The 14,298-nt window shown below is 43.2% G+C and overlaps 1 protein-coding gene across 1 annotated transcript in view; it reads right to left on the reverse strand.

Annotated features, from left to right (window-relative positions):
- Positions 1 to 14,298, reverse strand: part of Patj (PATJ crumbs cell polarity complex component) — a 320,448-nt gene that overhangs the window by 32,843 nt on the left and 273,307 nt on the right. Inside the window, exons 37-41 of the mRNA XM_027400463.2 lie at positions 10,135 to 10,328; positions 7,537 to 7,684; positions 6,519 to 6,605; positions 3,148 to 3,256; positions 2,576 to 2,613 (exon numbers count right to left, since the gene is read on the reverse strand). Coding sequence (XP_027256264.1) covers positions 2,576 to 2,613; positions 3,148 to 3,256; positions 6,519 to 6,605; positions 7,537 to 7,684; positions 10,135 to 10,328 — 576 coding nt within the window. The remainder of the gene's footprint in view (positions 1 to 2,575; positions 2,614 to 3,147; positions 3,257 to 6,518; positions 6,606 to 7,536; positions 7,685 to 10,134; positions 10,329 to 14,298) is intronic.

The following is a 14,298-nucleotide window of genomic DNA, read 5'->3' on the forward strand; positions in this document are numbered from 1 at the left end:
AGGACAAGTAAGCTTGGCTAAATTGCAGCCAGGAAGGACAGATGCCATTTTCTGGCCTTTGGGAGGGACTCAGAATTACATGCTCTATATATCTTATCTCATTTATTTATTTAGGTTTTCTGAAATAGGGTCTCTGTAGGCCAGGCTGGCTTGGCACTGACTATGTAGCCCAGGTTGGTCTTGAACTCATGGCAATCCTCTTGTCATAGCCTCCAAAATGTAGAGATACAGGCATGAAGGCATCAGGCTCATCATTTAATCCATGCAAATTATTGGTCTATGATATGAGTTAGTTTTACAAGCCCATGTTATAGATGACAAAATTGCGGTGGACTCAATGGCAGATCACTGAGTTGATGTTTGTTATACACGATTGTGTCCAATCATAGTTTAATATGGAAGCCGCAAGTTCTACTTCCTTAGAACATGGCTCCACCTTGAGATAGTGTTCAGAATGAGGCTGCTAGGATGAGCTTTAAATCAGTCCAACCAGGAATCTTCAAGAGACAGGCTATGTAACAGGAGAGACTCCAGAATGATGAAACAAGTACAGGTCGTACGAGGCCACCACAGGAAGGCAGCCATCTGCAAGCCAAGGAGAGCTCAGAAAGTTAACCCTATACCCTACTGTTGAACTTTTAGCCTCTAAAACTGTGGGAAACCAACATCTGCTGTTGAAGACACCCTGCCTATAATATTTTGTTAGGCAGCTCTACCAAATAAACAGTCAAAGAACTATGACTGAATCCAGAGAGCGGAGCTGTGCAGGAATCACCTCACTGCATTGGTTACGCTGATTACAACAATGCTGTAGTCCTATTACTGCTCTTGAATCTTGAGTTTACAGTCTACTTTCTAATATTCCAGATATCACATGAGAGCTGAAAATCAGCATCTAAAAATGTATGAACTGGAATAAACCTCACACAATCTTCGAAAAGGGGTAATTCAACAACATATAATGGCCTTTAGTAAGAAGTACCCGGCAGGCTGAAGATGGAAAGCACGGTCTTGCATACGCTGGCCAAGTGCTCTGCAATCAAGCCGAATCCTAGCTTCAAGAGTGGGTTTGGACCTGATAGCTTCCTTTCTAGGAATTAATCCTGAGGTGGTTATTCACGACATAGGCAAAAATATAAATATAACAATGGTTGTTATAAGGTAAATATTAAACGAGGTCTAGAGAGATGTTGAATAGTTAAAGCATTTGTTGCTTTTTCAGAGGATGTGAGTTTGATTTCCAGCATCCATATGTTGGCTCACAACCACCTGAACTCCATTTCCAAGGAATCCATTGCCTGTTTATGGCTTCTGTAGGTACCAGGCATGCACATAGTGTACAGACTACATGTGGGCAAAACGCTCATACAGGTAAGATAAAAATAAATCTAAAAAAAATAAAAAGAAACATGTTAATTGTTTAACGTGAAGAAGCTGATTAAGAAAGTTCTAGGCACACCTAGACAGTAGAGTGAATACTACATCGCCAGTAACAATTGTGTTCTGTGCTGTCATGAGTACTGACATGGCTCTAAGTTTACATAACAAGGTAAAGAAGATGAGCTACCAAAAAGACAAACATGATATGTACTTACTCATATGTGGACCTGCTTTATGATACATATTAGTGACTGGGCTTTATCAGAGCTGTTTTTAATGATGTTGCTCAGAATGGTTTCCTTCCAGATGATGATTGAGAAGCTAATTTAAAAAAAAAAATGGTGCCAGGTACCACAAGGGTAACAGAACTGTTAAAGGAGAGTGCTGGATGTCTCTACAATTTTGTTTAAATGACTGCAGAACCTGGAAAAGCTGTTGCTGCTATTGATGCATAACATACTGCCATTATTGATATATTTATATATATATATATATATATATACATATATAATTTGAATTTTTGGAAACTTTAGCTGTGCTGTCAACTTTGGAAAAAAGTATCCCAGTTTACCACGTTCAGTTGGCATTGTACAAAAATTAACAGCCATATTGTTCTAGAAATGTTGAACTTAATTTTTTTCCATTTGTACAGGGGTAACGCACTGTATTAAATATGTAAGATCTTAAAAAAAAAGAAGGGATTTTGAGAGCCCATCCCATATAAAGGGATGTTCTCTTGACCTGGACACATGGGGAAGGGCGTAGGCCTGGCCCAGGATGATGTGGTAGACTTTGGGGAGCCCCTTTTGAGGGCCTTACCCTGCCTGGGGAGTGGAGGGGGGATGGAAAGGAGCAGGTGGGATGTTGGGGGGGGGAGGCGAGGGAGAGGGAGAAAGGATTGACATCTGAAGCAAGCTTGTTCCTAATTTGAACGAATAAAATAAAAAAAAAATAATAAAAAAAGATGAGCTACAAGACAATGTCCAACATACTTTTTGTTGTGTGAAATTTAAACACACACTATTATGAAAAGGATATACTAAAATATTCACAATGGTAATTTACATGTTTCAATTTATTTTTTAAAAGTATTTCAGTTACATACTTACTTTACTAACTTGGAAGAACAACAATCCGATAAATCGCATTCATAAAGATAAGGTACAAACTAGGATAAAAATAGTAACCGACTTACTCTGATTATCTCAACAGTCCTAGGTCCCACCTCTGTGCCTAGGAAAGAAGCAAGACCATCATTAATGCTTTTGAACCAGAGGTACTATGCTTAAGATGTAACACTCCCATAAAGACAGGAGCATTCTTCTAGGTTTCCAAGATAGGAGACTAAAGCAATCAAGGCAAACCCTTCCTCAGCATCAGGACTCAACTAAGTCTTCAGGGGCAGTGTCCCAGTATGGACAGATGTGGTCATAATCATTTGGTCTGACCAATGCAGATGTCCTGCAGCAGCAATGACCTACAACATGGTGACTCAAAGCTGGGGAATAACACATTTGTGTTTCATGGTATATTTTTCTGCCCTACTCAAAGATAACCAGTACCCAAGAGGGACTTAAAACCCCCTATCTCCACTCTGTCTTCCAGGACATAAGCACTTCTCATCCTCTCCAGCCACCTGCAATGCTCTCATGTTTTTTCTCTAAGAGTTGCATTTCTGATGCACTCTACATTTTTGCTTTTTTGTTACCCCAACCTTTCCTTCTGAAATAGGCCATACTAAGTAGCTTGGGCTGGCCTTGAACTTACATTTCTGGGGAGGATCAGAAGCTCTTTTTGTGCCAACCAGGTTTTGTAGGCCAGTGATGACAGGGGCAAAGGAAGGCCGGCAGCTGCTGTGTGCACTGTGCTGATCCCCCTGAAAAAGAGACACTGTGGTCACTGGCGTGCAGGACTAGCACGGCCCTAGACATACATCTTCAATCAGAGTCTACAGTGTCTGAGGTCAGCAGTCATCTACAGAACATTCTGGAGAAGTCACGAAAGAAAACTAGTCACCGCACTCACCCCTCACCACTCAGCCCGTTACACATTTGCTCCTTTGTGTTCCCCACTGCAGCTGTTGACAGTCACAGGAAGAACAGATAACTCATGAAAGCAGACATTTTCCTAGGTGGCCACAGTGTTACAGTCTTCAGTGACTGGCCCTGTACTTTGAGGAAGCAAACAGTATGACCTCTCTAATTAACCAGTTATCGAGCCTATGCCTAACTGCACTGAAAATTTAAGCTAAGACTAACATTACTACAACCATTTGGTAAATTATAATGTGTTTTGTTTATGAGACAGGGTCTTGCTGTGTAATATAGGCCGGCCTTGAACTTAGGTCTTTCTGAGTGCTGAGAGTACAAGTGTGTGCCATCATGCCTGGCTTCAGTTCCTTATTTTTGGTTGTTGTTAAGGATCAAACTTGGCTTTATGCATGGCAGGCAGGTGCTACAGCTACACACCATAGTGATCATTTAGTTAATTATGGAAGAATCTTTAAAACACTATTTCTTAAGGAAGATCTAAAATAAGCAGAAATGTTATAAGAGTTATAGATACAACTAGATTCCATAATTGAAAATCTGCCACATTTTCATGACACACACACATACATGTACAATCCCAGCACTACAAAGGTGGAGCCTGAGGGTCCTGACCCTGGGTACACAATTGGGGGTCTCCCTCATAAACACAAAGGTAAAATGAAAAATACAATGTCTATAATTTCTTTTTATTTTATACAAGTGTTTTGCTTGCATGTATGTATGTACACCATATGCACTAGCCTGAGGCAGCCAGAAGAGGGCACTGAATCCCCCAGAACTGGAGTTCCAGATGAGGGCATCGGATCCCCCAGAACTGGCGTTAGATAGAGATGGTCATGAGCCATGATTCGGGTGCAGGGAATTAAACCCAGGTCCTCTGCAAGAATAGCAAGAGTTCTAAACGCCTGAGTCATCTCTCCAGCCCCTTATCACATCCTTTCTATTCATCAATTAACTCATCTTTTAAAGTTCATTTCCATATAGGCTGTAGGCATCTGTATACTTTAGGACAGGCACACTTTTCTTTGGTGTGACACAGGGGTTTCAGGTATCCTAAGCTTATCTTACCTTATTTGTGATCTAGTTGAGCATGGCCTTGAGCTTGGGACCCTGATTCTACCTCCCTGAGTATTAGGATGGCAGGTGTGTGCCACCATGTCCAGTTTATATGGTGCTTGGGATAGAAATTTATGAACCAGAAGTTATACTTAACCACTATCAAACACAAAACTGTACAAACTTACAATTAAGTAAGATGTATTAAAAATAGATATAGAGCTGGGAATGTGGCTCAGTCTGTAGAGCACTTGCCTAGGATGCAGGAAGCCCTGGATTAAACTGTGAACTTTATGAATCATGATGATACTTATATACATTCCTCCAGAGGGGTCAGAAATCCAGTCTATCCACAACCTCAACTGCTAGTCCAGTGAGAAAAACAGTTTCCTGTCCAGCATGGCTCACTGTGTACTCTAGCCTCCTGTGTACAATGAGGCTTACTGGAACCATCCGACATGGATGAGTCTTCCACCAAAGAAGCATGCCTGAGATTGTGGTCTTGCATCTGCAGCTCCCACTGTCAACCTAAGTCTACCGAATCCGTGATTATTCACTGGTGGAATAAGCAGCACTGTACTCATCTATGTTTGCTGCTAATTACAAAAGCTGGAGGTGGGAGGAGTGAATCCAAATTTAACAGTCTGGATTAGGTTTGATTGCTTTGAAGGTTGTTTTTTTTTAATTTTATTTACATGTGTGTGCTTATGTCTGTGTGAGTATAGGTGTCAGGTCCCCTAGAACTGGAGTGAAAGACAGTTGTGAGCCACCATATAGGTGCTGGGAATTGAACCTGGGTCCTCTGGAAAAGCAGTCAGTAACCTTAACCCTTGAACCATCTCACTAGGCCTGTTTTGAAGGTCCTTGAAGTCAAAGCAGCTAGTCTGTGATCCTGTCTGATCAATGACATATATTTAAAATTCTTTTATTAAACTTGTGTGTGCCTGTCTGCACGTGCGTGCGTGCGTGCGTGTGTGTGTGTGTGTGTGTGTGTGTGTGTGTGTGTGTGTGTGTGTGTACGAACACATGCCAGAGAATGAGCAGGGAGGTCAGAGGACAACTTTTGGGAATCAGTTCTCTCCTTCTACAAAAAGAGTTCCAGGAATTAAACTCAGATCATCAGGTTTGGTGGCAAGTGCATTTACCCATACACTCGCTGGCCCTCAATAATATCTTTTTTTTTTGGCCCATTTTCTGACACCAATGAGGCAAAGCAGCAGCTGACAGCTTTGCAGAAGCAGCTATGTGGACCACAAATCCAGAGCACCTTAGGCTGTGGGGAGGCTAAAACTACAAGACAACCAGAAAAGGACTAAAAGTCACGCTTTAGCCTTAAAAGAGGGGGCTGTCCACAACCCCCAAAGAGACCAGGGGGTTACATGTAAGTTTCTACAGCTGAATCATGTGCCAAGTGGGACTAAGAGAGGTAGACTGAGTGTGTCAGCCATTATAACACACACACAAAATTACCGTGAAAATACTTCATTAAAAAGGTGGTACTGACATCAGTCTTGCAAATAAATATATTTGCTAACTCACAAAATGTCACCCACTAATACCTCCCCGCCATAAGAGAGACCCCCATACTTTGCTCTCCTAGGAATACATCATTAATTGCCTTCAGCATGTGTGAGTGGCTATTCACAAGTTAACTTTATAGCAATGTTTAATTGGATGAACAGAACAATGTTGTGCTAATGAGGGTCAAATTGCCACCAGATGTTACTTCCTTTTTTTTTCCTTTTTAAAATAAACACAGCTGTGTACGTGTGTGCACAGGCAATACAGAACAGTGGGAGAGAAAAATGGTTCTAAGAGAACCCTATAGGCAATAAAGGGAAGGAAAAATGTGGGGCTTGATGAATTTCTACCCCACCTTTCATTTTTATTTCAAACTCATGAAAACACACCGAAGCTGGTGCTGTGACTATGTGGTACATTAGACATCATTTCTAAACAATCGCTTATGAAATGAGGAATTTTCCCCCAGGGGGTGCCTGAGAGTGAGGAGTCTGGGAAAACATCAATAACCTGGCTGTTTTGAGAGGTCTTCCGAGAGGAGGCCCAGGAACCCGCTCGGAGTCTCCCAATCTCCAGCTGCACAAGGCCCTGGACGCACTTGGGAAGACAAGAAAAGACAGAAGTCAAAAACATTAGCATTCATAATCTAAAACAGCAGAGCGGGGCCTTCAGTCTCCTACAGCTTCCTAGAGGGTAACTAGGTCAACAGGCAAAAAGGGAACCAGTCATCCAAAACCCAAACAAAACAGTAAGTCACCACTTCATCCGTGAGCCCTTCAGATGCATTAAATGGGTTTGGTATCAACAGCCTTTCTTCCCTTCCATCTCCCTTCTGATAAAAGTGTTCAAAAAAAACAAGACAGTCGAGAGGTGGGAGAGAGCAGTGTGGGAAATCCAGCAGCAGATAGCTCACAAATCCAGGCCCTCCTTTGCAGAGTAACCGAGAGCCGGCTGCACCAGGAACCCCGATTATTAAAGCAAACCCCATCTGACTGTACAAGCTGCCACAGTTGCTTTTGAGATCCACGAGTTGCAACCAAAGGGGAAGGAGGTTCATGAAGCAGAGCCCCTCAGCTGCAAAGTCTGAGCTGCAGGCTTCCACAAGCTCACCATTGCCCAAGTGGGAGCAACCTACCCAAGCAGACCTTTGGGACTCTGTCTTCATTTGGGAAATTGAGAAACCAGACTAGATGAGCCCTAGCATTTCCTTTTAGTGATCCAAGTTGGGTTTGTTTAGAGGGGAGGGGTGGCCTCCATACTCTAGGAGAGCATGTTCCGTCCAATGAGCTGGATGAGAAGTGTGATAGCTGGAACAGTCACTAGCACGAGAAACTGACTCAAAGCTCCAGGCAGGTCCCTCAGTCTGCTTAGTCAACACCACAGCTTCCCTGTAGAGCTGTTCTTGGTCATCAGGTATTATATTGCTAGTAAGAATGGAGCGAAAATATCCCACCAAGGCCAGGAAGACTGGGCCAGCTCCATGAGCACTTGTCACTGCAGCTAGGAGGAAAGCTGCCCAGGGACTCACCTTGAGGATGGTGGCCACTGTCTCCTGTGAGGCATGTCTCATGTCCTCTCCATTCACAGACAAGATCTGGTCTCCTTGAATCAATCTGCCATCAAGGTCTGCAGCTCCGCCTTTCACAATGTCAGAAATAAACACTCCGCTTCCACTCCTGTTAACATCAGCAAGCAGTGTGGGACAGTCAGTTAGTTATCATTAAAATGGACCTTACTTTACAAAGACTTACGTTAAGATCTAAAACCCAGAAGTTCTAAAACCAATCCATTAAGTCCAATGCCATCCACTAACTTTCTAAATAATAAACTTCACAATTAGATTATGCCTGTCTGTGCTTTTGTTTTTATTGGTGGTGTAAGCCTGTGATCCCAGCACTCTGGAGGTGATGATTTTAGTAAAAAAAAAAAAAATGGAAATTTACTTTTTCAAGAGGCAGAGTTTGTGGCCTAGAGCACAATTCCATAGCTGACTGCTTTCTGGTGTAAGCATGATCCAAGCACCCCATACAGAAATGAAATGAGCATGCTATTCTCTTAGAGAAGAGCCCATTGCTAGTAACTTCCTTTTTTAAAAAAGTATTTTTTGATTACTCATGTGTTTATGTAGGTAGATATGTGTATGCCAGCATATGCATGGAGGTCAGAGGACAGCATGTGGGGGTTGTTACTCCCCTTTCACCTTGTGGGTCCCAGGGTTCTAAGGCAAGTCATCAATTTGGTGGCATGTGCCTTGCCTCACTTATCTTTCTTGCAAGTTCCTAACAGTTCTATCTGTAATCTCCTTTTCCTCTTGTATTCCCTTGATTATGCAACCCCCCACTCCCCACCCCCTAGTCTCCTGTAGGGCAGGCCAGCCTTTGTACTTCTGATCCTCCTGCCTCCACCTACTTAGTGCTGGGATCATAGGCCTATAACACCTAGACTTTGAGACAGTGCTGAGAATCTAATCCAGAGTTTCATGCATGCCAGGCAAGCAGTCTACCAACTGAGCCACACTCCTCCAGCCTTTTATTTTCAGTCTTTACTCCTTTTATTTGCTGAATAAATTTGTTCCAAAATTGAAGAGGTCAAAAGTGTGTATCTTGGAGCTAGAGAGATGGCTTAGCACTTATGAGTATTTATTGTTCTTACAGAGGACCAGAGTTTTGTTTCCAGCACCCATACTCTCTCTCTCTCTCTCTCTCTCTCTCTCTCTCTCTCTCTCTCTCTCTTTCTCTTTCTCTCTCTCTGGACTAACTCTGTAGCCCAGGCTGTCCACGCTATCATCAAAGCTGTGGTGATTCAGCTTCCAGAGCTGTAATTACACTGTGAACTACCTTACTTTCGTCTTATTTAATCTTTACACCATGGCAATTGATTTTTGTGGGAGGTATGCTGAAGGCTGAAGACAGATCACACATATCCTACCTGTGTTGTCTGGAAGTGGGCTTCCTCCCTACCTCTACTGCTCTTCATTAACACCAGAGCATCCCCCATTTTTATGGCTGTGTACTATTCTGTGGATGTTCCATAATTTTACTTATTGAATGTTTACCGCTCTAGTTGATGGTGTGAACCTGGGAGAGCAGGACCTAACAGTGAGGTAGACTCAAGTTTCAAGCAATAGCCAACTTTATTCAGAGCATCAGGAAATTTATGCCAAGGGTTAATAAGAATCACATGAGTCAGGTGTTCAATCACAAGGACAAGCAACACGTGGCAAAAGATTTTCTTTCATAGAGGTCTATAAATAACAACAGCTGAAGGAGGCTCATTCCGTCCACTACACCCGGGAGAAGCACAAAAACACATTCCAAGAACAGTTCTGTGTTTTGAAGAAACTGAGGTCCTAAGTCTCTTGTTTTCTTGGAATTTTCTCACAAGTACTCAGAATTCTCATACGACTCCATTCTAGGACTGTGTTCTGACAATTGAAGACCTGTGGTGAGGATTTGTTTTTGTTTTTTGTTTGTTTGTTTGCTTCTTTTGTTTTCTCTTCTATTCCTTAGTTACTACAAAATATGTGCAACAAATATTTGCAAGCAAATCTTTAAGGAATTATGGAATTACTTGTCAAAAGGTCTGTAAACCTTAAGAGATGCACCTGATCCTTTACAATAAAAAGTTTCATGCAAAGGATATAAGTGTTCTTTCTGCGCTGCAGATGGTGAATGAGAGTCACGTCATCTATCACGAAATAGTAAAGGCGAACACTGTGTGTGGTGGTGCAATCCAGCTGAGGCAGGGTGGCTGTGAGTTTGAGGATAGCCTAAGCTACACAGTGAGCCCCTATCTCAACAAACCAAATAAAACAGACCCACCGTTCTCTGACTAGGATGCCCTCAGGTAAACAGAAAGCAGCTCATTTTGTCTCTGCAGTTGCTCTGCACCCACAAATACTGCCCTAGGCAGCCACTCTAATCCTCATTGAAGAGCTGAGTGCAGACTCAGCAGCCCTGCTGGAATCAGGTGTGCTCTCTGGGTCCAGATGTATCTCAACATGACATGTCTTAGAAACCCCATCACTAGTCTACAGGAGGCTTTCTTTTTCAGTGTTTACAAGTATTGGTCCCTGTGTGCTGAAGAGGAAGGCTGACCTTGCCTTGAACAACTAACTCATCCTTACCGTTTCCCAACAATGCTCAGGCCCAGTCCTCGGCCAGTCTTCTTCTGCAGATCCACAAGGAACACCTCCAAGTTCTCCTCATCTCTGTACTGCGCCTCGTCTCTGTACACCACCAGGCTCACCTTCTGGGGGGTCTGCCTCAGGGCTGTGATGGCTTCTTCATGGCTGCAGCTCCTCAGGTCAACCCCGTTAACCTGTAACAACAGCCATCCTGAGATGGGCAGCTTACAGCAGAGGCATTGCATCCTCCTATGGCTTCTTGACCCAACAGCTGAGGAATCTTAAGAAAGTTCCCGTCATTTCCCTGACATTGTTGCTCGCTTTTATTTGTTTGTTTATCTCTGGCCTTTTGAGACAGTCTCACTATGTAGCCCTGGCTGTCCTGGAGATGCTAGGTAGAACAGGCTGGCCTCAAACAGAGATCTGACACCTCTGCCTGCTGAACACTGGTATTAAGTTCTGCACTGTTACAAATCTGGCTGGCTCCTCACTCTTAATTGCTCAGATCACATCATCTTTAGAAATAAAGGACAGGAATTTCCAACAGCTTCAAAGAAGCCCTTGAAGGTTCACATTTGAACGTGATGGCAGGGACACAGAGAGGCCCACCACCAGAGAACATACGACACCAGGAACAGTTGGCAAGTCACACGAATCTGGCAGGTATCTCTACCGCATGCTGAAGACTGAGCTATATTCTCAGGAGTGGTCTATCTGGGTCACACAGTCCTTTTTTTAGGTTTTTGTGTGAGCTCCTGTCACAGAATGTATGTGGGTGGAGTCAGAGGGCAATTGTAGGCACTGGTTGTCTTCTTCCCACCACATGGCTTCCAGGACAAACTCAGAACTCAGATTAGTAAGCTCCCTTATTTGCTGAACCATCTCTCTGGTCTTGCTGTTTGTTGTTGTTGTGAAATACCTGCATGAGTAACTTTCCCTGTTGTAACAAAATATGTAACACAAGCAACTTAGGGGAGGTTTATTTGGGCTTAGTTTCATAGAGAATGGTCCACCATGGCAGGGAAGGAGAGGTGGCTGGAACAGTTGGGTCCATGGTGGCAGCAGCCTGTAGCTCAGTTTGTTCACATCTTGTCAGATCATGAAGCAGGGCTTGAGCTATACGTGAAAAGCCCGCTTTTAGTGGTCTGCATTCATTAGCTAGGCTCTATCTACATCATCTAAGTTTCCTGTCTTCCCAGACAGCTATGGGCACCAAGAGATGAAGCTCATGGCATATTCAAAACACAACAGACTGGAGAAAATCTCCATGTCCTGCCCTGCCCCACCCAGTACCTATTCAATACTAGGGCCTCGTGTCTTTGAACTTGGTCCCTTCATCTCGTCAGTAAAAGACAGTCTAAGGCTTGTCCAACCCTGATACCTAATGTCCAGGGACTCTAGGAATCCAAGACGGAAGGAAAAAACAACTCTTCTTAAAGAAGGTGACTGTGGAGTTGTGTTTAAAAATTTTTTTAATTATTTTATTTTTAATGTGTATGGATGTTTTGTCAGCATGAATATCTGTGTACCACGTGTATGCATAGTGGAAAAGAAGCCAGGAGAGGGTGGTTGGATCCTGTGGAACTTGAATAGCAAGTAGTTATGAACTGCCATGTGGGTGCTGGGAATTAAATCTGGGTCCTCTGGAAGAGCAGCTATGTTTTTAATTGCTGAGCCATCTTTATAGCCCTGCCCTCATGAAATTAACTAACAAACTAATTAATTATGCTGTACCCAGGGCTTTGCACAAGCTAGATATAAGCTTTCTCCCCACTGGGCTTTGTTTAAATCTGATTCTATGAGGCAAGAACATTCTAAAAGGCCAATTACCCATTACCAAGACACCTTTTCCTTTCTGTTATATCTCAGCGCTCAGAGACATCCAGAGTCATGGTGGTTAAAGACATGGTTTCAGACAGAGGCTGAATTCAGTTGCTACACCAGTCTGACTTCCTGGCTTTGTGAAACCCATAGAAATGAAATGACTTTAGTTGGGTTTTTGTGTCATTCATGAGCTGGAGGCAGGAAGAATACCTACTTTGTGTTGTGAGAATTGACTGAAATAAACCCTGTCAAGCTTCTGTAGGAAAGAAATGATGGGCTGAAAGGCAACACTGTCAGAGCTGTTTCCTCTGTGCTGGACCCCTCACTATTCCTTCAGGCCACTAAACATGCTTTTGCATTGTTAGTGAATAAACCCACAGAACAAAGGGAAAACAGTGTTTCTAGGAAATGTGAGCTAAGCTGATTATTTTCCTATGGTCCAATAGATGGCACACAAGACCACTTCTATTACTTAAAATGCAAGGTGACCTCATGGACTCAAAGGCCTCAGCAAATGCACAAATAATTGAAGGCATAGTCATTGAACTCTAATATTAGAAAAGGAATTTCTACTGAATTCTGGTGTTATGGGGCCTGTTCAGATCAGAGTGACCTCAGCCGGGTTTCCATGTGCTCAGCTGATCAAGAGGTGGCATGAGGAGACAAACAGTGCAGTGCAGCCTGAGCATTTCAGACTGGTGCCTCCCTCCAAGTGCCTCAAAGACACTGTAGGCAGTATTCACAACATTGCTTACTGATCTCAGGTGGTGGGAGTGGCCCCTTGTTTGAGAAGGGCTCTTGGAGGTCCTGCTGTTACATCCTTTCTGTAGGCTGGGCATGTAAGAAGTGGATGAGCCATTGCCAGATGAGGGCTTTGGTTACTCATTATTTTAGTTCAAGAGGAAAATCAGGAATTAATTCTCTTTCTGATCCCACTTACACAGGATACAGTGACAATAAGGTAGGGTAAGGGACTGGCCTAAAAAACCACCAGGAAGAAGACAGTCCATGCTCATCAATGACAAAAATTGTCTGGTTGTGTCTTTGAAACAAACTCTGGCTTATCCTAAATTTAACACTATGATGCTGTGATGTTCCATACTGACTGTCAATTTGACAAGGTCTAGAACCACTGAAGAGACAAACCTTCCCGAATGTCTGTGGAGTATATAGATCAGACTAACTGAAGTAGGAAGACCCACTCTAATGTAGGCAGTGCTATTCCATGGGCCACCACCCAGCCTGAGCAAGGAGGAGGAAGTGAGTTGAGCATGAGCACTTGCTGTTCTCTGCTCCCTGAGTCTGGACGCACTGTGATCAGCTGTCACTTACTCCTGCCACCACACTCCTGGCCACAGTCGTATCTTCTGGAGCTGTAAGCCAGACAAGACCTTTCCCTTAAGCTGCTTTTGTTGAGTGCTCTGTTGTGTCAATGAGATGAGTAACTACAAACAGACATCATTAAGGCCATGGCAGACCAGCTTGCAGAATGCAGAGGACACAGAATATGTACTTACAGAAGAGAGCAGCTATAGCTGTATTGAGAATTAAATATCCTACTAAGCACCCTACCACCAAGCCATGTGCCCAGCACTTTAAAAATTGTTTCTGATTGGTGTGGTGGCTGATATACATATGCTAAAAATTGAGAAGTAGATGCAGGAATATCAGGAATTCAAGTCCAGCCTCAACTATATCGTGAGTCCGAGGTTAGCCTAGACGACAGTATGAGGTCCTCTTTCAAAACAAAACAAACAAAAAAAGTGGTTTAATTTGGGCTGGCAAGATGTCTCAGTGTGTAAAGGCACTTGCCATCAAGTCTCATGACTTGATTTTGATCTTGAAACTCACATGACGGAAGGAGAAAACAGGCTACTATAAACTGTCCTCGATCTCCACATGAGTGCTGTGGCATGCGTGCATGCGTGTGCGCACACACACACACACACACACACACACACACACACACACACACACACACACACACGCTCATACATATATAGGCAATAGATGAATAAATGCTAAAAAGGTTCTTGTTTAAATTTTTATTTTTAACTAGGTCTCACCAAGGCCTACCCTGGCCTTGAACTCTCTAAATCTCTGGCAGACTTTGAACTAGTACAGTCTCCCGAGTGCTAGGATCACGAGCCCGTACCACCAGGCCTGGCAGGAAGATTCTATTGAGATATAATTTATATAAATTCAGGTATACACATTTGCATTTAAAAACTACATATTTTATATGTATCAGTATTTTGCTTATATGCACTGTTGTTCACCACATGCATGTCTGGTGTCCACAGAGGCCCGAAGAGTGTGTTGGATCCCCTGGCACTGGCA

The sequence above is a fragment of the Cricetulus griseus genome, chromosome 2 (assembly GCF_003668045.3).
Source record: "Cricetulus griseus strain 17A/GY chromosome 2, alternate assembly CriGri-PICRH-1.0, whole genome shotgun sequence".
NCBI classification, from domain to species: domain Eukaryota; kingdom Metazoa; phylum Chordata; class Mammalia; order Rodentia; family Cricetidae; genus Cricetulus; species Cricetulus griseus.